This window comes from Rhinoderma darwinii, chromosome 5 (genome assembly GCF_050947455.1).
Source record: "Rhinoderma darwinii isolate aRhiDar2 chromosome 5, aRhiDar2.hap1, whole genome shotgun sequence".
NCBI classification, from domain to species: Eukaryota; Metazoa; Chordata; class Amphibia; order Anura; family Rhinodermatidae; genus Rhinoderma; species Rhinoderma darwinii.
The window spans coordinates 278934342-278957644 of NC_134691.1; the positions used below are offsets into that span (position 1 = coordinate 278934342).

At 39.3% G+C, this 23303-nt stretch overlaps 1 protein-coding gene across 8 annotated transcripts in view; it reads right to left on the reverse strand.

Annotated features, from left to right (window-relative positions):
- RARB (retinoic acid receptor beta) overlaps positions 1-23303 on the reverse strand; it is a 646418-nt gene that overhangs the window by 27332 nt on the left and 595783 nt on the right. For 6 of the 8 annotated variants that reach the window (XM_075827189.1, XM_075827190.1, XM_075827193.1 and 3 more), the window contains 2 exons: positions 15195-15355; positions 5311-5487 (listed from right to left, as the gene is read on the reverse strand). In XM_075827189.1, coding sequence (XP_075683304.1) covers positions 5311-5487; positions 15195-15355 — 338 coding nt within the window. The remainder of the gene's footprint in view (positions 1-5310; positions 5488-15194; positions 15356-23303) is intronic. The other 2 variants (XM_075827191.1, XM_075827194.1) reach the window with 2 other exon arrangements.

Sequence of the window (23303 nt, forward strand, 5' to 3'; positions counted from 1 at the left end):
GAGGCAGCTCAGACACATGACAGGTGTCCATTAAAATATTGATTCAGAGAAACAACTAGAAATGAATAGAGCAGTGGCCGAGCATGCGCACTCCCGCTCCATTCACATGGGGCTCCCAGGAATGGCAAAGTAAGCTCGTTCTCTTGATCGGTGGGGGTCCCGTCGATCGGACCCCCACGATAAGATATTTATCACCTATTCTGTGGATAGGTAATAATTAAAGATTATGGGAAAACCGCTTTAAGCTTCTTTGCGATAGGAATGTGAGTAGGGGTTCCCTGAGAGTGGATACATTTTTCAGGGGTTCCCTCTTGGTAATAAGTTTAGGAAACAGACTCACTGCTGTAGGATTTCCCAACATCACATAACTGGCAGAAAGTGACATCCAATGTAACAATGTTTCACGGCTTTTAAAGTTGCATCTTTAAACATTTTACAGTCAATTGTTTGCATAATTGTGCACAACATCATGGAATATCACAGAACAAAACTTACGATCCTGTCATCTACCGAGTCCATTTTTCCATCTGTTTCATTAACATTACATTAATAACATAACCATGCTTTGGTTCCAAGAAAGTTCATTCATTGTTCCTGGCAAGTAATAATACACTAATCTGATTTAGCACAATATAGTTGTATAATCATAAGAACATTTGCCAGCTTCAAATACTATATCATTTTCCCATCTACAACAGGGAAATGACTGACTCTGTGCCAGTATAATTAGCATAGGCATAGAAAGTATGGAGCACATTTATACTAAAATACTATTTTGATAATGAAAATACGGCTGATGCCCAAAATATGACTGATGTGACGCCACGTGGCACGCCCAATATTACACAGATCATAAGCCTTCATGATTACACAATTTGTTTGAGGTCGCTGTTAAAACATTTAATAGTTCTCTATGACATAGGATAGGGATAGGGATCTGGCAGTTTTAATGAACGGTTTTATATTTCTGTGATTCCGTCATCTACTATTGGATATCCACATCCTGTTTGTCTCTATTAGGCCCCATTCACATCACTTTTTTGGCCTACTTTAATGTATACACTGGGAAAAGCTCCCATCATATAGTTAAACTCAGATTGTGATGAATGTCTAGCAGTGTCATCTGTCACCCATATACGATTATGAGATACGTTAAACATATATATCATGAACGTTCATCACCCTTTTCATGATGTATATGCTAAACGGATACCAATATAGCTTATGGATGACAGAAGCTACTCTTAGGCATCCGTCACCCATAGGCTATTATGGTATATATTTAGCGTATAAATCATGCAAAGCTATTGAAAAGTTTATGACATATGCTATACAAAAGTATAAACCATCCATGACTTCCATGTTAAAAAAACAAAAACGCATACCGCGCTTTATACTTTTGCGGAATCATGTTGTATGGAGCAGCTTTGTCCACTATGCTATTCCATACTTAAAAAAGAAAAGATATACCAATGTATACCATCCTGATGTACACGATAATCGTGTTCATAGGGCCCTATAACCTGAAAGAGGCCAGCACAGTGCCCTTTTGGCCTCCGTCAGGCTAATAGAGCCCTATAGACATATTTATTGTGACAATTGTGATGTGCAGTGTGGACCAGTAAAAGGGGTTCTCTGGTTTTATGTAAATACAGCTCAATCATTACACAATGAAACGATATACAATTTCCTAATATACTTTGGGACCAATAAAATAATACTGTCGTAAATTTAAACCGGAATAAACTAGACCAGACAGGCAGAAACAGCGGAAAATTTATCAAAGAAACACACACTGTATGATTTGTCGCAACTCACTAGACATGGTAGACACTTTTCTCTTTCTTACTCGCACCTCTTGGCTGGCGAACTTAACACCAGAATCTTGTGCAAAAAACGGTGCATGGCGTTAATAAATCTGTCACATCTTACAACTCATCTTTTTAACACAATGAAGCTGCAAAACGTCTAAAACACATAATAAATTTGGCGAATGCCATGTATGCCACTTTTTTTGTGTCATTTGTCCTAAAATTCTGGCTCATCTCGCCATTTCTGTTGTGCTTACTCACCATTTTAAAGAACTCTGCTTGCTAGGAATATTACTCTATTTTTTTTTCTTAATCAATGTACTTAATCATTGACGCTTTCTGTTATCTTCCTATACACTCGTATCACATTTGTTCATGATAGTTATAAGTAAATGCAGTTAACTAAACATAACTTAAAATACAAAATAAATAACTAATGTGAGCATCACTTCTGGGGAGCTTTTCAGTAAAATTTGGAGCGTAAAGCAGAAAATCCACAATTTTATGTTAAAGTTTTAGTTGTCAGTTTTTTTTTGCACAAGAAAATTCCAGTATTCTGGTGGATACCATCAGTAAGCAGTAATGCGCTTGCTGATAGATGTCCCTGACTGCAGCGGGGGGGGGGGGGGGGGGGCAGACTAAGATTACACAACTTTCAATGCACTATGCACCTTTAGAATATAGTATATACTAGCGTATGATCCGTCTTCTAATCAAATTCACAAGAGCTGAATTATAGCAATTATGACATGGAAAAATCAGACTTCTTCCAGCACTGGACACCATTGACAATCTTCACCTGCAAAGTGCAAATCAGCAATATGTGCTACCAGAACTTTCATATCATGTAGGAGGATTGCCCTGGTCTCCCCAAGAGGGTAGGACGCATTCAGTGATGCATAGTAAGGCCCTGTTCACATCACGTTTGTGATGTATGTTTGGCGTGTACGCTAGCAAAGCTCTCTGCTTACATACTAAATGTGTTCATAGGGCTCCATTAGCCTCACTAAGGCCCAAAAGAGTGCCCTTTTGGCTTCTGTCGGCTGGTATACCTTTTAGGTATGGAATATTGTAAAAGACAAAGCTATTCCATACAACGAGATCCCGCAAAAAAAAGTATATCGCACAGTATTTGACATGGGAGCCTATGGGTAACGTATGCCACTGTATGACATTCATCACAGACATCCTTTTAACATATATACGTCATGGACTTTTTAAATAGCCTTTTATGATGTATACATTAAACAGATACCATAATAGTCTATGGGTGAAGGATGCCTATGACAGATGTCTAACACTCGCTTCCATCACCCATAGGCTATAATGGTATCCATTTAACGTAAACACCATGAAGAGGGTCATAAGAGTTCATGATATATAAGTTTAATGTATCCCATAATCATCTATGGGTCACGGTTATGTATCTGTTACTGCCTACCCTTAATGTATACATTAACCTGGCGTATACAGTAAACGTAGGCCAATAACATGATGTGAATGGGGCTAATCAGTATTCATTAGGACGTCTGATGGACTCATTAATACATAAACACAAAGGGGAACATCCAGTTTTCACCAGAGTATCTAGAGTTACACAAAAGTGAATAGCTTTAGCAATAAAGAGGCATGAGCATACATACCAAAACTTGTAAATTGGTTCTAGGTTAGCATCCGATAACAAAATATGAACTAGAAAAAAAGTTGCACCACCTGAATGAGACAAGTTCATGATGACATTGGTAATGGATCATCAGAGATAATCAGAAAAGTGTATTTTTATTATAAGCCATGCAAATGTGCATAGCTGCGATATAGGGCAGGCTAACACTTTCCCAAAAAAATTGTATATAGGTTCTAGGCGGGCAACTATTTTGGACAAAATATGAGCTAACAATATTGGACATTGGGGTTGGTAAATAAAGTTGGATGCCTTAGTATATTCTGGTGTAAGCTGAATTCATGTCCACGTGTGACCGCTACTAATACAGAGAGTTACTATCATTCAAAGGGAAAAGTCTCCAGTAATAAATCACAGTATGTGTACTGGATTAAGAGGGAGGCGGTGTTGACTTATCGTAATAGTGTAATAATGTCAGGCATGTAATCAATGATATATGGTTATGTCATGCGGAATGGGACCACACACACAAGCAACTGTGATAAGAAAGTACAGTATGAATGAAATCACAGAGAGAGAAAACCTCAGGGCAGTCTATGCAGAACAGAGGATAGCTTTACTGTGTTCCTCTGTTTATGCCATCCATCAATGTCATACATGAGAGACTATTCACTAGTGCTCCTGACTGGGGATGAAGAGGAGGTCAGCCGACTTACTTACAAAAGAGATTTTTTGATCTTGTATTTATGTTTTTGTTCATTTCATAGTATAATTAATAAGAGTGGCTATAATCTATCTGGCTTATACGATACCTCAGGGTTCCAGAATCTTTAATATTAGGTAATATATCTTAAAGGGGTATTCCAGCTTCCAACATTTTTCACCTATTACTCTAGATAGGTGAAAACTGCTAGATCGGTGCCCCGGTCCCCCGTTATCTCCAGCTGCAAGACACTGGCTAGGAGGAGTTTAAGAGGGGCAGAGGTCGGGCATGTGCGGTACCGCTCTATTCAAAGTCTATGGAGCTAACTAAAACAGCCGAGCACGTAGATTTTCCGCCAGCCCTATAGTCTTTGAATGGAGCCGCACCGTGCATGTCCGGCCTCCGCTCCATTCAAGCTCCTCCTAGCCGCCGACTTGGGGGTTCCAGCAGTCGGAACTTCACCTATCTACCATTTTTCACCTGTCCAATGGATGGGTGAAAGATGCTGTAAGCTGGAATACCCCTTTAAGTTTTCCCTAGACGTGATGTTTTATTACATAGCCAGTTTGGGTGTTAATCATAGTGTAGATTTTTATTATTTTCCTTTAGTTATTTTGTAGCACTTACATATTCTGAAGCTCTTTACAATCAGATATGCAATAATGACATGCAAACAATACAACAAGAACAATATAGTAAAAGCGTCACAGTCTGGATGTATCAGTGAATATATGGCCATTTTAAAGGGTAGACAACGGCTCTACCAGTTGCTATCCATTAATCTGCATTTCATTGCTGCATGTACCTTTTTCCTAAAGTTGATCACCAGCCAAAAACACCAAGAACTGACTGGCCAGAGACTGGACCTTCCGGCTACACACTCTGCCCATTTCCGAGATTAGGTAGGGTGTTGGTGTGGTCCCTGAAAGGAAGGCAGAATTAAGCGGGGTTGTGAGGGCAGATTTCCATTCATAAGTGAATTTACAGTTTTTGGCTGGAGATGGACTTTGAGAATTATGGAATGAAATTGAGGAAAAATCCACTCTTCAATCATAAGTGAATACAGCAGAACAACTATTTTGTATGGAGGTAGTCAAGAAAAGGAAATTCTTCCATGACTAATAAAAAGTCCAAAAGTGAAGTGAATTAAAAATAAAATAAACATTGATACGCACCAAAATATCCAGACAGGCGGCTTTTAGTAGAGTGATCTGATCTGCAATGGTCAGACTTGTAAATCCAGGTAACCGCTTTGCAAATTCCACTATTTTAATAATGCACTTAGTTGCAAGTTCGCTAAATTTATCCCATAGACCAAGGTCTAGCCGTACACGGTGATCAGCACTGGAATTCTGATGGACACAAAGAGAACACTGCGTTAGTTCAACTGCTCAGAAACTCTTCTAGCATTATCTTTTCAATATGTATAAGTTATATGGATGTCACTTACTCCAAATAGCCTAAACATTGATTAAAACATACTATTAATAATATGCTGACATGAAATTCAAATGTAAATAGAACGTCATATGTTGTAAATATTTAAGTACTACAGTTACTCTATGTAGTCTACAAAACAATCTGTTGCTTCCAGGAAACCATCAACAAGCTGCTGTTGACAGAGCTCTTATTCTTATATGTGTCTCTGCATTATATTATGAGACATCGTATGAAACCCAAAACGCATAGGGAGGTGCAGTAGGATACCGTAGAAGATAATGGGTGCCCTATTACCCCTCCATACAATTCAGAGGTTGTACAGAGTCGTACTACAGCCAGGGGCATAAGGTCTTGATCTCATTTTATGCAGTGTGTTTATTATGTGATTCGTACAAGGTAAATACTACCATGACATCAGACTCCCAATAAGCTATAAGGGGACCTTGGATAAGTAGCTCTATGTACTGGGACTACGCTGTTCTTTTTGCCCAACTTTTTATACCTAATCTTTAAAGTTTCCTGTAGAACAATGATGTACATATTACGGCGTGTGCGTTACGTTATCCAAGCTTAATAAAGCAACAATAGTGTAAATTCAGATTTGTTTGTTTTTTCATAATTTTTTTTTTAGCAAAAGAGAAAACATATGTAGATCAATAGATAGACGGATAGATACATTTATAGAGGATAGATAGACAGACTATGTCTACTTTAGTACAACTATGATTACATATCTATAATGAATGACACGTTACATACAAGCAAAATCTAGAGTTGATGGCATCCAGTGAAGAGCAGAGGTGTCCAACTGGTGACCCTCTGAGCCTTTTGTTTGGTACAAAGCTCCACAGGCTTTTTTTTTAGTAAAGTCATTTTTGGCTTAATAGGATCCAGCTAGCGATCATGTACCACGTATATACAGCCCACCTCATAAAAAGTTTGAAAGGGAACAAAGACAGACAGGGTGAGGATTGGGGCAGCTGAAGTTGGGTCAGTCACAGCAGTTATGAAGTCAGTCAGTTATGACAGCAAGAGTGATTGGTGTGCAGAATGGTTAAATGTGAAAGGCACAGCCTTCCAGTGAATAGAGATGCACAGATATAAAAGTAGTAAAAATAAGAATACAAAAGTAATAAACCATTGTTAGTGGTAGATTAAAGACACAAGATTTATGATTTGGTTTTTGAATGCCTCATTCACTAGAAGAAGAAAATGCCAATTCCAGAATCACAATTTAATATAACAGCAATAAAAAGCCTAGGCCTCTTTAAATACTTTACAGCATACTTGTACTACTTGGATACATATATTCATTTGTGTGCATTGTACCTGCAGAAAAATAGCTTGGTGGTTTCTGGTGGAATGGAGCAGCAAAATATATTGAATGATATTTTTGTCAGATAAGCAACTGCCAATATTCTGAAATTGGGCCAACCCTTAAGGCCTGGATCACGCATACCGTTTTGATGCAGTTTTAATGGCAGAGTTTGGCTACATTTTTTTGAGCCAAGCACAGAATTGCGCTAAAAAAAAAAAAAAGAAAATGCGTCAATCCTTCCTTTATATTATTCCTGCCTTTTGGATCCACTTCTGGCTGTGCCTAAAAAATAAATAAAAAAAAGCCAAAAACTGCTACAAAACTGCATCACAATTGTGTGTGTGATACTGGCCTCAAAGGGGTTTGGTAGAAATAGAGTGTATTCATACGTGCAGGTTTTGTGCAGAATCTATTAATCTTTTTACGTTTTTTAAGCCAAAACCGGGAGTGGCTTTAAATAAGAGTAGAAGTAGTACCTGCCTTTTATTCGTTCCCTCCCTTTATAATCCACACCTGGTTTTGGCTTAAAATATTGCATAAAAAAACCTAAACAAAACCTGAACGTGTGAATTACACCCTTATGTGAATACGTTAAAATAAGAAGTGTTTCAATATACTAATAAAGATCAGTTTACAAAGACTGATTTATATGACAACATGTACAGAGGGAGTATTGTTTGCGGACATGTACATTCTGCAGGTAAATTGTGGACTCGACTAGATGGGATACATTCCTAGTTCCCTATAAATGTATTCCTCATATTCTGTCCATACAGAGAATACTGACCAATTTACTCTACTGGAAGGCAATGAGGGAGGTGTACCTGGAGGGCAAAGGGTGGGTTTGACCTGTCATGAGCTGGGTGCTAGGGAGCCACTCTGCCTTGGCCAGGGTATTTAGATACAGGGCTAGTGCAGCAGACTGACTCTGTCCCCTGAGTGACGCCTTTATACGACTCTGGCCAATGAAAAATAAACAATATCTCGCTTATCTTCATGGTATATGAGATCAGTGTTCATGGACCGACTTTTAGTATATTAGAGCAATACATATTTACAGTCATTTGAACCAAATCTACATAAACCCGGGAATTCTTTTTTTTAATAATCTCTTATCATATATAAGAAAGTGGAAAAGTAAGTTCAAATTGTAGTAAAAAAGCCAATAACAGAATTCACTGTCATTCACCGAAAGCAATTAGAAAATCTACCCTGGGGAAAGATCTACGAGCGACAACAAATGTCCATGCGATGCCGCTTCCTCTTGTTTTATGTTATTTAATACGCCCTATTAAGTAACGCAAGAATGCAATTTTAAATACCAGCGAGCAGAAGCGGGACGGTTGACTTGGTCAGCGTTGAAAGCATCCTTCTATGTGACGAAGTGCCTTAGATATTAGTTCTATTATGATTATGATGGCACTAGGTATAAACTTGCCTTTGCGTAGTTGTTAGAGGTCCTGGTGTGTCAAGATCAGTGCCAGACGGATGTATTGAAAAAGCTTCACTAACAATTACTTTTTCCTTTCTTGCTAGAATAAACCTGTCGTTTCCATCATATAGTACCCGGGCCATGGCAGCTGATAAAAATCAAAGCTTTGTGATGAGAGTGTACAGGTTAAGGACTCCTCTGTCACAAGATTTATCAATGCAAAGCTCTGGATGCTGGAACGCCTTTTCTGGAGTCTGAGGGTAGCAGGTTAACAGCTGCCTCTGTGCCCTTTAAGACATTCCTCCATGTAGAGAGCGCCTGTACATATTTCAGATTTATTTTATTTAATCCTGAAAGACCTGGGCAAAATGCAGCCCATCAAGAGGAAATGAGATCAGGGAAGGGAAAGAAAAATCAAGATGTGCAGTCATTCGGTCTGTAATTAAATTTAATAGCCAGTTTATCCAGCCCATAGAAATAGTGCATGGTAAAGAGATACACACAATGCAGAGCCTACAGCAGGAAATCATTTGGCAATAGTTTATCCATCTGGAAAAAAGACATTGCATGAAACCAGCAAGTGTGAACAAAATATTCATCAGTATTATATGAGATGACTTTATCATGCCATTGAGTTTGACACATATTCTACTACAGATAATGCACAGTAACCCACACGAAATGCAAATGTAATAACAATACCTAGAAGCCAGACAGAGGAAAGGAAACATCTATATTCCAGATAATCTGTTGTTGTAATCTAACACATAATCTCAAAGATGATTATTCTCATATTGCTGAGCAAGAAGTGTCGTATGTCACTCAGAAGTTGCTTAAATGGAAAGTATTTTGAATATTTCACCAATGCCTACATCTAGGCAAAATCATTTATCCCTTAGAGATTTTTATTTATTTTACAGTATTACTAGCCAGGGAATGCAAATTAAATACTTCTTATTTTCCCTAAAATGGTTATTACACTTTGAAGAATAGGCAATATTCCTGTAAGGGGTTATCCCATGAATCATTTTCATACCAAAAGTCCAGAAAGGCTGTTAATAGCTGTTTTAAAGTAATTTTCAGTGTTTTTAGCACACAATACTTTTTTTTATGCTTTTGTTGCTTCGCTGTGTCCCCCTTGTTGCTGCTGCTAATCTGTGCTGCTGGGGGAGTGGCTCTGAACAAAAACAGTCTCCTTTCCCCTCTGACAGCTAATAACATAGTCCCTTCTTACTTTCTCTGCAGATAGGTAACATGGGATCCAGAGTAGTAAACTGTGTGACATCCACCGTATGCATTACCTTAGAAACCAATGGAAATATAATGAAATAAAACATAATGTGCAGGGTTCATATCTGCTTTCAGAATGCAGATCTTTACAGTCCTAAACAGCTGAGAGAAAGGAGTCTCCTCAGTTCTAAAGTCATGCTACTTGATCCTTCCCTGACAAGCAGGGCAGAAAGCTTTTTCTATTGGCTGCACTGCAGTGAACAGAGGATCATTATGTAGACAACTAGCTGTGTCCACCAGCACTTAGTTTATTTGGTGGATGTGCACATTGCTATACACTATAGTACTATATAAGTAAAGGTCATAACTTTTAACTGGATTGTTTTTTTTTTCAAATGGCAAACATTCTTAATTTATTTTATGATCTATACAAAAAATTTGGTACAACCCCACTAAAGTGAATGAGACTTAGCTGCACTATTAGATACAAACTATGAATAAGAGTGCTGTTGTTTCTGGGAAAAAAGCAGACCCTTTTATTGATGTCATACAACCTCTTCAACCCTTTTCATCTTTAGAAACTGCCAGATCTGACCACGTCTTGAATTTTCACAATTGTCATGTGACTTCTCTATAGTAGGGAGACACTATGGTCACGTGATTGTTACCACGACCATCGCGCAACCAAGACTCGCAGTGGAGCCCTAGCCTACTTTTGGGTTAATATACGTACAATAAATGTATGTACCTTGTCAAGCATTAAGTCAACCGGGCTTCAGAAAAAGCTCATCTAACTTTTATATTTAATTTAGTTAGGGATATGTAGCCAGGCATGAAAGAAGCCTAGCATAAACATTAGAAAGTATAAACTGTTATATATTTGCTTTAATTTAGGCTATACGCTGCACTTCTGTAAATCCACGATGGAGATTTCCAGTTCACAAGCAGAAATCCTAGGTATCTTGTTTCATACAAAATATACACTTTGTAGGTCAGTACAGCATATGCAATGAGTGCTTCTAATGGGAGATGTCATAAAATGACAGGACGAGGTGCCACTGATTTTGGCTATAGTGGAATCCAAACAACGTTCATTCAGAGTAAATGTGTGGACTGCGTGTATGAATCTCATTTTATCACACCATAATCCCTCTGAATCACATCACTACTCTGTACTGTTCTTCCCATTAAGGTCGTTGGATCGACTTCATGTTGGCTCTACCTTTTCAAATGACCTACACAACAAAAATTACAGAACATCTAGAAGATTGAAATTCCCCAGCAGCGAAAATGTTTTATCTGGAGCTATGGTTTGTCAATCCACCAGGGAAAAGTTAATGCAGATGAGGTCATGTGGCCCGAATTCTGACTGTCCGAATCCTACACTGTCTGCTGTGTAGATGGGAAGTCATTCTCTATATCCATTCCATTGAGACCCTCATTGAGTGTCTGAATGATTAAAGGTAATTTGCCCACAATGTTGTTACGAAGGTAAACTATGTTCCCCTGGGTGGTCTGATCCAAGTATCCTTGAGAGTTGTAAGATCACAGGCATAGAACCTATGCTTGAGAGGAAAGTAAGGGTCCCCATAGTATGACCCCATGTGATCAGCTTGAGTAATGGGGAAACCACTAATTGAAAAATAATTTTCCAACATGAACTATATTTTGTGCCATCGGGCGTTCTTCCCCCACTATTCACTTTTAACCAGTTATTTGAATTAAAACAATAGTTGTTCAAATGCTACACAAATGTACAAATGTAGATAAGGTCCCCATTGCTAGACCCCATAAGTCAGCTTTACTATGGGGGAACCACAGACTGAAATGGAATTTCTCAACTAGACAACTCCTTTCTATATTTTTCTTTAATCATTTCTTACCAGTTTTGGGCAATGAAAACAAGAGCTTAAACCCAATGCAAATGTAGATAAAAATTAAGAACTAAACAAATCAATTATATTGTGTATCTATAAAATCAAAGTTTATACTGCGAGTTTGGAGACTGTGCATTTACTTGGTTGTTCCTTCCACTTCAGGTTTATCAGACCTTCAATGTAACACACAACTAGATTCCAATGAAAAAAAAAAAGAACAAGTTTGGCCCCAACATTAATTCCTGTTATTTAACAGCGTGTCCACCCTGATTGTTTTGGCTAAAAGGAAGAATAAGCAGAGACAATTGGGAAGGCACGTAGTGCAAGTTTCTCCGGTCTCAGCAGTTTCTTTTACGGTCACATCTTTGAATTTTCATGGCTTCCTAAGAATTAACAATCACAGGAATATATGTACTTCCTTTGAAAATATAATAATCTCTGCTATCAATGATAAATGAAAGTCTAGGAGATCGGTCATTGTCTACATTACACAAGCTCATCCGTGTCTTCATTTAAAATCTGTAGACTGTCTGTATGCCTTCAAAGGACACTTTTTTCCCTATTTAAATAAATTATTACCCTTGCAAAATAATGTTCCGTATTGCAAGAAGTGGAACTCAAGCACGGTGCTGGCATTTCACTAGCATTTGACTTGAATAATTTAGGCTTTTAAATTCTTGATTACACCTCATGCTTACGTATCCGAGCACAATCCACAGAGTATTATAGCTTGCAAAATGAGAATGGCAAACTCTATCTTCAACATCTATTGCTCAGTGCTTGAGTTGGCATGGTGTTGTGTTTCCTGATGGAGGTCATTCTACGTGCGCTTGTGTGTTAGTGCCAAACACAATCACAGCTTTGACACACACACATTCAAGGAGAAAGTGCCCATTCTCTGGATGATACAGATCTTTGCTTATTGGGAATTAACCTGTCATATTGTTTGTTTTTATCAAGGTCACTGCGAGATTAGTTTAGAAAAACATTAAAATCCTTTCTATTTTTAAATCTCCACATATTAAGTAAAAATTATGATACTTGAATATTCGATTATGTCCTGAGGTTTTTACTATTATTGCAAGATTTAGTTAGTTAAAGGGGTTTTCCCATTATATACATTTATGGAATATCCACAGGATATGCCATAAATGTATGATAGATGCTGGCCCCAGCCCTGGGTCCCACACCTATATCGAGAACAGGGTCTCCCAAACCCTTGTTTCGCCTGGTGTGGAGGCTGCTGATGGCAGAATCCAGGCAAGGACTAGTAGAGAGAGGGTAGCACGTGCGCATCGCTCTCTCCATTCTGTTAAATGGGAGTTACGGAAACAGCCAAGCAAGCGCTTGCTCGGCTGTTTTCGGAACTGCCATTGAACAGAATGGAAAGAGACGTGCATGACTCTCTCCCCACTGGATTTTGCAGCCGCTGCACCACGTGAATTGCGGTCCAGAGAACCCCCTACTCGATATAGGTGTGGGTCCCAGAGCTTTGGATATGCCATAAACGTCTAAGATGGGAATCTCCTTTAAAGAAGTTTGGCCCCTTTTAAAAGGTTCTTAAGATTAGCCATCAATGTGTGATCGAAGCTATCAACATTTATCCAGACACAGCTTCCCATCCACATGAAAGTTGATGTACAAGGCACAGCCCCTATACAAATGTGCTGCTCTGCCTCGATAAACATTGATGGCGCCCACTGGAAGATGTTACTCGCCTCTCCTGGTTCCAGTGCCGCATTTGGGCAAGCAGCTGTTGCTCCTGATGGCTGTGTCTGGTTGCAGGGCTTCTCCCCCTTTTCCGGCTCCTCTCTTATGCCAAGACAACCAGCGCCTAAAAGATGACGTCAGGTCTGGTTGACTATTTAAAGGAGAATTGTCCTGCCATGCAGTGACTCGTAACTGAGGTGTATCCTTCCTGGCTCTGTTCCTGTGCATTTGTATTGTTATTAACTATTGATTCTGAGCTAGGCCTTGTTTCTGAATAAGTTTCTGCCTTGCCCTTAGGACACTACACCTGTTTTTTCTTCTGGTCTTTGACCACCAGCTATCTCATCACTACGCTCCTGTCTCTTCCCTTGGGTCTCCGAACCCTGTCTGCTCTCCTAATGATAAATCCCAGCTCCTTTCCTGACCATGCCACTGCTCCAGAAGTGCTACCACCACTTAATTGAGACTATTCTGGGGGCCGCAACCTGGGGAGTCTCTTGAAGAAGAGTCCATACCTCTTTGCAGGGAAAAGGGTGAAAACCAGGGGATTTCTTAAACTCTGCACCCCAGTCTAGGCTGTGCCACTCTGATTGCAGCTTCAAGAATCCAGCATACAGTATGTGACTGGTAATGGAAGGGGCTCACTGGAAAGCCACAGTGCTTTTCTTGCTGATCAGTGGGGTCCCCTGGGGGTAGGACAAGGAGCCTCCAATGCAGATGTGAACACAGCCTTAATGATGAAGTGTGGAAAATCCTAAACTATATTTCATCTCTTGGGCTATCAACTTCTTAGCCGGCTCTCTCAGCACTGCTAATCGCAGAGAGATTTCCAATAGTGGCAGACCACTCAACTGCTATGGCGCCCCTGGGTGAGGGGGACTCAATGCTCTGTTTTCAAAGAAATATCTCTTTCCCTAGTTACCCATCAGCACTTGCTTGTTTGTGAAGGGAAAGTGCTGAATGGTCTGCAGCTGCACAGTCCACTGACCTGAAGACAAGGCCTGTGCGGAGGAGCTGAGCACAGGACTGGCTGAACCTGTGCAAGCGGACATATACAATATTATTTAAACATCATCCGTCAGTGAGTAAAATGTATTATGTATTACAGAACTGACAGGGTGAGTCAGGGGCAGGGGTGTACATAATATTATACAACATGTTCTGGTGTATGGGGAGGATGTAATGAACTTTTATTATGTACTTGACATTAGGTGTGCGGGAAGGAGGGTTTTGAAATCAGTCCACAAGTATGTTGACAGACAACTCTAGCAGCTTACTTCAGCTTCTATGATGCAAATACTCTATGTTCTACTGCATTCTCGAATAGTTTGTTTTTTCCTACATCATATTACTACACGGTAAAAAAAAAAAAAAAAGACATCTCAGAATGCAAATCACCACAGTAAGCAAACATTGAGATATCAGCTTTAAAATATGAATGTTTAGGTGGATAAAGTGGGTTACAGGGTGTAGCTAAAAAGCACTACAAAGTCAGTAAAGTATTTAGAAAATTACTCCTCTTTATCTGTAATAGATTTGAAAACAGATTTATAAATTGGAAAATAGGTAAGTAATCCCGAAGCCATAAAATAAATAATGTAGTCACATACCCTCTGCAACCCTCTTAACTCTGCTCCCTGGGCGCATGCCTAGTGTACTTATGAATATAGCCCTGGATGTTGCCCTTAGGTTATGTAAGGCGCTTTGTCTTGCATTTCGGTGCAAAAGATCAGTGATCCCTTATCCAAGATCAACCTCCCTGCACAGCAGCTAACAACGCCCTGGTCTCTGAGCGTTAATAGTAGCAGAGATTGAATGAACAAGATGGAGCAAATAATGAGCACAAATTTGTGTAGAGAATATGCAGAGTATAAAGGAGAGGATTCTCTGGACCAAATCTTCTTCATCTTCTTCCTGGAGAACATGTAGCGGGAGTATTAGCGTCTCATTCATAAATCATGACTAGCAGAAGATGAAAAGAAAATGTAATCCTACATGCGAGATCGGTGTCTGGAGTACAGCGCTTCCAAATCATTAGCAGGTAAGACTTACCGTAGTATATTTTCCCAACTGACACAGGGAGGGGAAGGTTTCTTGATGCGCTTTTCTGATTTTCTCTGTCAGGTCATCGAGCTCGGCTGTCATCTCATAGTTCTCTGTGCACTCCTGTTTCGAGGGTTCTTTCTTCTTCTTGTTTCTGTCATTTCTGACTGCTGGAGGAGAGATGAAGACACTTTAGATACTGGCTACTAGGCTTAAACACTATCTCAAAGTGATTCCAAGTATGTGAAAACAGCTATCTAACCATTAGAGCTGAAGAGTGTACGATATAATGAAGCTACGTTTGGATGCCATATGTGTATTAAAGGTGTTGTCCGGGCAAGGGGCGGTTTTTCATACTCATAACCTATCCACAGGATAGGTCATCAGTATATGATCAGTGGGGTTCCTACACCCGGACCCGGCACCAATCAGCTGTTCCGGCTGCCTCCGGCTACCAGATGTCTGTGCCGGAAGCACATGGCTCCGGCCACAGTATAGCGGCCGAGCTGCAGTACTGCAGCTCTGATCCTATACAATGAACAGGAGCAGAGCTGCAGTACGGCCGCTATGCAGTGTACGGTGCCATCCAGCAGTAGTTATTCCCATTCCCTTTGATACTGGATGGCAAGAACCTGGGCAGGACTCCCTCTCCAAAGGAACAGCATTATTAGGAAACAAGGGGGTGAGAAATTGGCAAAAAGGTTATGAAAAGGATACGGAAAAGAAAACAAACACCAGAACCTTCTGTCCTGGATGGAAAAACCTGGCACCATAATAGAGGGCCCAGTTGGATCTTTGCTATGGGACCTCGTCCCTTCTATGAATACCAATGATGATGGTCCATCTACTCTGGTCACATCTATGAATTTTCCATAAATCAGTGTGGAATGCCACAAGAACAGGACTTCAGGGGAATTATCAAGAAATCATGAGAGCCCCAAACTAGGAATGTCCAGTTAAAATCTAGAGATGTGATTAAAGAGGCTCTGTCACCAGATTTTGCAACCCCTATCTGCTATTGCAGCAGATAGGCGCTGCAATGTAGATTACAGTAACGTTTTTATTTTTAAAAAACGAGCATTTTTGGCCAAGTTATGACCATTTTTGTAGTTATGCAAATGAGGCTTGCAAAAGTACAACTGGGCGTGTTGAAAAGTAAAAGTCCAACTGGGCGTGTATTATGTGCGTACATCGGGGCGTTTTTAATACTTTTACTAGCTGGGCGCTCTGAAGAGAAGTATCATCCACTTCTCTTCACAACGCCCAACTTCTGGCAGTGCAGATCTGTGACGTCACTCACAGGTCCTGCATCGTGTCGGCCACATCGGCACCAGAGGCTACAGTTGATTCTGCAGCAGCATCAGCGTTTGCAGGTAAGTAGCTACATCGACTTACCTGCTAACGCCGATGCTGCTGCAGAATCAACTGAAGCCTCTGGTGCCGATGTGGCCGACACGATGCGGGACCTGTGAGTGACGTCACAGATCTGCACTGCCAGAAGCTGGGCGTTCTGAAGAGAAGTGGATGATACTTCTCTTCAAAGCGCCCAGCTAGTAAAAGTATTAAAAACGCCCCGATGTACGCACATAATACACGCCCACTTGGACTTTTACTTTTAAACACACCCACTTGGACTTTTGCAAGCCTCATTTGCATAACTACAAAAATGGTCATAACTTGGCCAAAAATGCTCGTTTTTTAAAAATAAAAACGTTACTGTAATCTACATTGCAGTGCCTATCTGCTGCAATAGCAGATAGGGGTTGCAAAATCTGGTGACAGAGCTTCTTTAAGGGATTGTTAATGTCTAGACGAGTCTTTTCATGCAGAAATTCTTTTTTGGTCAGGTAATGTCATCAAATTGACTTTGATTTGTTATGAAGGACTGATACAGAATTAATTGTGTGACATTTTATCAGACTTTTTATTTCTAATCTACTGTCCTTCTAAACTTGAATACCTCAATATTAAAACACTGCAACGCGATTCGCTTTTGGGAGAATAACCCTATTAGCAGAATGACAGCTTTCATGAACCTACTTATCTCCATGGCTGCTTGTGGAGCGCAAACATATCATTTAGAGCAGTCTTATGAATTTCTGCCAAGGATTCCCAGATACAAGGAAATGATTCACAGGGGAATCACTCTACAGTTCTTTTGCAGCAGTTTCAGTGCTACATGATTTTTCAATTCTTAGAAGCCTTACATGAAAACAGAAATTCCCCTTTTCCATCCTGAAACACACATTTTCACATGTATTAAGGGACACTCAACAAAAATAAAGCGTGATCATCACCTACCTACAGGAGAGACCCCATTCCGAACTGACGTTATACTGAAAGTGCTGTTAATACTATTTAGGTTGTTGACCCATTTTCGGTCACAACATCTAAATAATACAATACATTTATTTTATACACACATTTGATTGTAGCAGTCATGTACCACGCACCATGTGCTATGATTCAAGGACAATGTTCACTCTATTTACGAAAAGCAGGTAGCTATGTTAACATCTAAATGTGCTATCTCTCTATCTATTATCTATCTTAATCTATTTATTATCTATCTATCCATCCTTCATCTATCTATCTATCTATCTATCTATCTATCTATCTATCCTTCATCTATCTATCTCATATCTATCTATCATCTATCCTTCTATCTATCTATCTCATATCTATCTATCTATCTATCTATCTATCTATCTATCTATCTATCTATCTATCTATCTATCTATCTATCTATCTATCTCATATCTATCTATCTATCTATCTAATATCTATCCTTCTATCTATCTATCTATCTATCTATCTATCTATCTATCTATCTATCTATCTATCTATCTATCTATCTCATATTGATCTCATATCTATCTATCAAATATATATCCCATATCTATCAATCTAATATATATCTCATATCTATCTATCTATCTAATATATATCTAATATCTATCTATCTATCTAATATCTATCTAATATCTATCTATCTAATATCTATCTATCTAATATCTATCTAATATCTATCTATCTAATATCTATCTATCTAATATCTATCTATCTATCTATCTATCTATCTATCTATCTATCTATCTATCTATCTATCTATCTATCTATCTATCTATCTATCTATCTCATATCTATCTATCTATCTAATATATATCTAATATCTATCTATCTAATATCTATCTATCTTTCTATCTAATATCTATCTATCTATCTATCTATCTATCTATCTATCTATCTATCTATCTATCTCATATCTATCTATCTATCTATCTATCTCATATCTATCTATCTATCTATCTCATATCTATCTATCTATCTATCTATCTCATATCTATCTATCTATCTATCTCATATCTATCTATCTATCTATCTATCTATCTATCTAATATACAGTTGAATGGCCCCCTAGGTCTCCCGATCTGACCCCCTTAGACTTTTATCTTTGGGGTCATCTGAAGGCAATTGTCTATGCTGTGAAGATACGAGATGTGCAGCAACTGAAACTACGGATACTGGAAGTCTGTGCTAGCATTTCTTCTGCGGTGTTGCTATCAGTGTGTGAAGAGTGGGAGAAGAGGGTTGTATTGACAATCCAACACAATGGGCAGCACTTTGAACACATTTTATAAGTGGTCAGAAACTTGTAAATAACTCATGAAAGAATAAAGTAACGTTAAAACCAAGCACACCATTGTTTTTCTTGTGAAATTCTCGATGAGTTTGATGTGTCACATGACCCTCTTCCCATTGAAAAAACTAAAGTTGGATACAAAATGGCCGACTTCAAAATGGCCGCCATGGTCAACACCCAGTTTGAAAAGTTTCCCCCCTCCCATATACTAATGTGCCACAAACAGGAAGTTAATATCACCAACCATTCCCATTTTATTTAGGTGTATCCATATAAATGTCCCACCCTGTATATCTCATATCTATCTATCTATCTATCTATCTATCTAATCTATCTATCTATCTATCTATCTATCTAATCTAATATATATCTCATATCTATCTATCTATCTCATATCTATCTATCTATCTCATATCTATCTATCTAATATATATCTCATATCTATCTATCTATCTATCTATCTATCTATCTAATATATATCTCATATCTATCTATCTATCTATCTATCTATCTATCTATCTATCTATCTATCTATCTATCTATCTATCTATCTATCTATCTATCTATCTCATATCTATCTATCTCATATCTATCTATCTCATATCTATCTATCTCATATCTATCTATCTCATATCTATCTATCTCATATCTATCTATCTATCTATCTATCTATCTATCTATCTATCTATCTCTCTCATATCTATCTATCTAATATATATCTCATATCTATCTATCTATCTATCTATCTATCTATCTATCTATCTATCTATCTATCTATCTATCTATCTATCTATCTATCTATCTATCTCTCTCATATCTATCTATCTAATATATATCTCATATCTATCTATCTATCTATCTATCTATCTATCTATCTATCTATCTATCTATCTATCTATCTATCTATCTATCTATCTAGTTAGAATTCTGTATACAAGCTGGCATTATATAGTTAAGGCATGCTTTTGTGTTGACTCCATTGGGTATAGTTAAGCAGTCACAACTTAATTATCTTCATTTAGTTTACTAGGATAGACCAGAGAAATGTATATATTCTTTTGCATAAACTGCCATATTTCTGCTCCCTTTTGCACGATTGCAAATAGTTTTAATAAAATAGCGTGCAGGGTAAATCTGTTACGTTCTTGCTGGCTTCATCAGATATTGCTCAGATTTATACGTAAAAACCATCCATCTGGCCTCACTAGCCTTGGCTTCCACGTACTCAATACTATAGAAAATTAGATTATTCTGATTAAAACAAAATGTGAAAAATTCACCAAACATTTTCAAGCCTGATAATCCATCACTATTCCAACCCTGCCTATAATAAAAATAAATCAGAAGCCAGCATGTTTGAAACTAATTTTTTAAGCATGACATTTTCCTCTGCGTTTCTTTCTTAAATGTCACCCCATTCTACAAGACTGAGTGATTTTGTCCCCAGGGACAGTCAGTCATTGCAAAATCTGCGACTGCAGCTCACCAGCCATGGCTCATTTTATTTCTTAGACGTCACTTTCCTCAGAGGTACAATAGATCATCAAAAAAGCATCGGATCCAGAGAATGGAACAACACAAGGGTAACTTGGATAAGGGGCATCAACCCAAGCTAGTGTTGTAGTTCATAAGGTGATCTAGGAGTGGACAACCAATCTAGTTGATCATGTTCTTGGAGCTCTATGGCCAATAACTGTCAGAAGTTTATGAAGTAAATGAGTAAGGCCCCATGCACACGACCGTGCACGTAACCACGGGCTGGGATTGTGGGCACGGCTGTCCGCGGACACCCACCCGCATTCTCGGCCATTGCTCCCATACAAAGTATGGGAGCACGGCCTGTAAAATGCAGAAGATAGGGCATGTCCTATCTTTTGCGGTACACTTCTATGGCCTGGACACCTTCCCGTAAATAAACGGGAAGATGTCCGTGGACAATAGATGGGTTCGTGATTGCGTAACGCAGTTACGGACGACTTTTACGTTGTGTGCATGAGGCCTTACTGATTCTTCCTGTGTCTACTTTTGAGGCAAGATTGTATTGACAGCAACTGGACAACCATTCTTTGGATGACGCTCAAGAGATTTATGTTTTTAATATTATATTTATATGAACCTAAAGACCCAAAAAGTAGTGTGTTTGCATTTGAACAACTGGTATATCTGAAATCACTGAAAACGTCCATACTTACTCATACAAGGGCAGGTACAAATTGCGGGCTATGCAGTCTTCTATCCTCAGGTTCATATGGCACTCCGGCAGACATCGAATTCCGAAATCAGTTTTATTATCGGGTCGATCTGCGGGTGGGCTATCGGTCCCTGATGTGGTGAAGTACTACTGGGCGGCACACCTCCGTCGCATACCCAGCTGGGTGTCTTTAAGGGCGTACAATAAATGGACCGAAATAGAGAAGCTATGGATGGCCCCGGTCCACCCAAACTCCCTGTTATGGGGTGACCCACTAGTAATGCCGACTGCATCTTTATTGGGTCCCATGAGATTTCAAAGGGAGGTGTGGGAAACCTGTAAAAACCGCTTCCATTTGGCATCGGGTTGCCCGCCCTTGACTTCGGTACTCTACACTCCCACTATCCCGGGGGGCACTACCTCCCGAATAGTCCGATTGTGGACGGGAATTTAGGTATTTCACCTGGCTGATATGGTTGATCCCCACACGCAAGAGCTTCACCCGTTTTCATACTTTCAAAAACATCATAATATTCCCTCCGCTGCGTTCTTTCACTATCTTCAGGTTAGACATTACATGCAGCAAACTTTTAGATCCACGCGGGTTACTGCACCTACAAGCTTCGAAAGGTTATGTCGGTATGCTACCACCACTAGGGGGCTTATCTCAGCCATTTATGCATTATTGCTATCCCCGGAGGGTTCCCCTCCGCCTGGGCATAGATACATGTTGAAGTGGGAGGCCTTACTGAATAAATCCATCCCGCTCTCATTGTGGCAGATTATTTGGTCGCAAGCAGCTAAAACCTCCATCTGCACTGCATATAAGGAAAACCAATATAAAATCCTTATGTTTTGGTACCATACCCCTGCCTTTCTGCATAGCTTCAATCCGGGTATTCCGTCGGATTGCTGGCGATGTAGAGGTCAGAGAGGTGATCTGTTCCATATTTTCTGGAGCTGTTCACTGGTACAACAGTATTGGTTGGAAGTTAAGAACTTGGCATTGGCGGTGTTGCAGCAGGATATTCCCTTAGACCCTCTTCATTACCTCCTAAATGTTCCCCCTAGGTCTTTGGGGAAATCACCAGCTCGACTCTTTCGACACTTTCTTACAGCCGCTAAGACGTTGATAGCATGGAAATGGAGACAGACAACCCCTCCCTCCCACATCGACTTAGTAACTAGAATTAGGGAAATACGTACAATGGAGCATATGACGGCCTCTATTGACAATGAACTGGACAGGTTCAAAGTGGTGTGGGACCCGTGGGACAAGTATTGGATACAGGGAACTCAAGATTAGGTGGTAGGTGGAGCTCCGACTATCCCCCCCCTCCTCACCCCCTTAAACCCCTGTGTTTTTTCCCAGATGTTTTGTCTGTCTATTGAAAGTTACTGTCTTACTATGTGAATTGCATGGCCCTTCATGCTGCTCTAAGTTATATGTATATTGTTGAAAAATTTTCAATAAAAACACAGTTGAAACCAAGGGCAGGTACAAACACCAGTTCCCAACTGGTATATCTGACAGTGAAGTTACTCCAAAATCATATTTTAGCAAACCATTGTGAACCTGTATAGGAGTGTAGAGGTGTTGTCCTTGGATGTGCAGGACGTGCTTCAGAAACCCGAAGACTACTTCCAGACAACTACTAAAGCACACATCTGGGACATTAGGTAAGACCGGTGGATCCCTCGTAGGTTCCATATAGGCTCTTAACCTATCCATCGTATTGATCATAAGACTAAACCCCCAAATCACTATGATTAGCCAACAGAACCATACACACACACCACTGAAAGCTATGAACAGCTGAAAAAACTGCAACATGAGCGACCACCTTATAAGCAGACATTTTTAGTGTCAGCCATTAAGAAGATCATTCTCGTAATATTTTTATATAGCCATCCTTCATACTGTATGACTAAAGAGGGGGAAAGCAGGGAAACATACTCATCCATCTTAAATTAAAAATGAACATGAATTAACATCTGGTGATCCTGCACATAGACACATAAATACAAACATCACAAGCCCAAAGAATTCAATAATTCATAATGATCTGGCCAGATAAATAGTAATTCATAAATATATTGAATTATTAATGCAATTCATCAATGGCTACAAATCATGATAAGGCCTACGAATCATCTGCCACTATTGAAATTCATTTGCTTTGCTACTGGGAATAGAGTAGAGTACAATGCACAAAAAATTACTCTAAAAAAAGTACTCTAGTGAGACGTTTAAGGGGTTTTCTGTTTTTAGCAAATCAAAGGG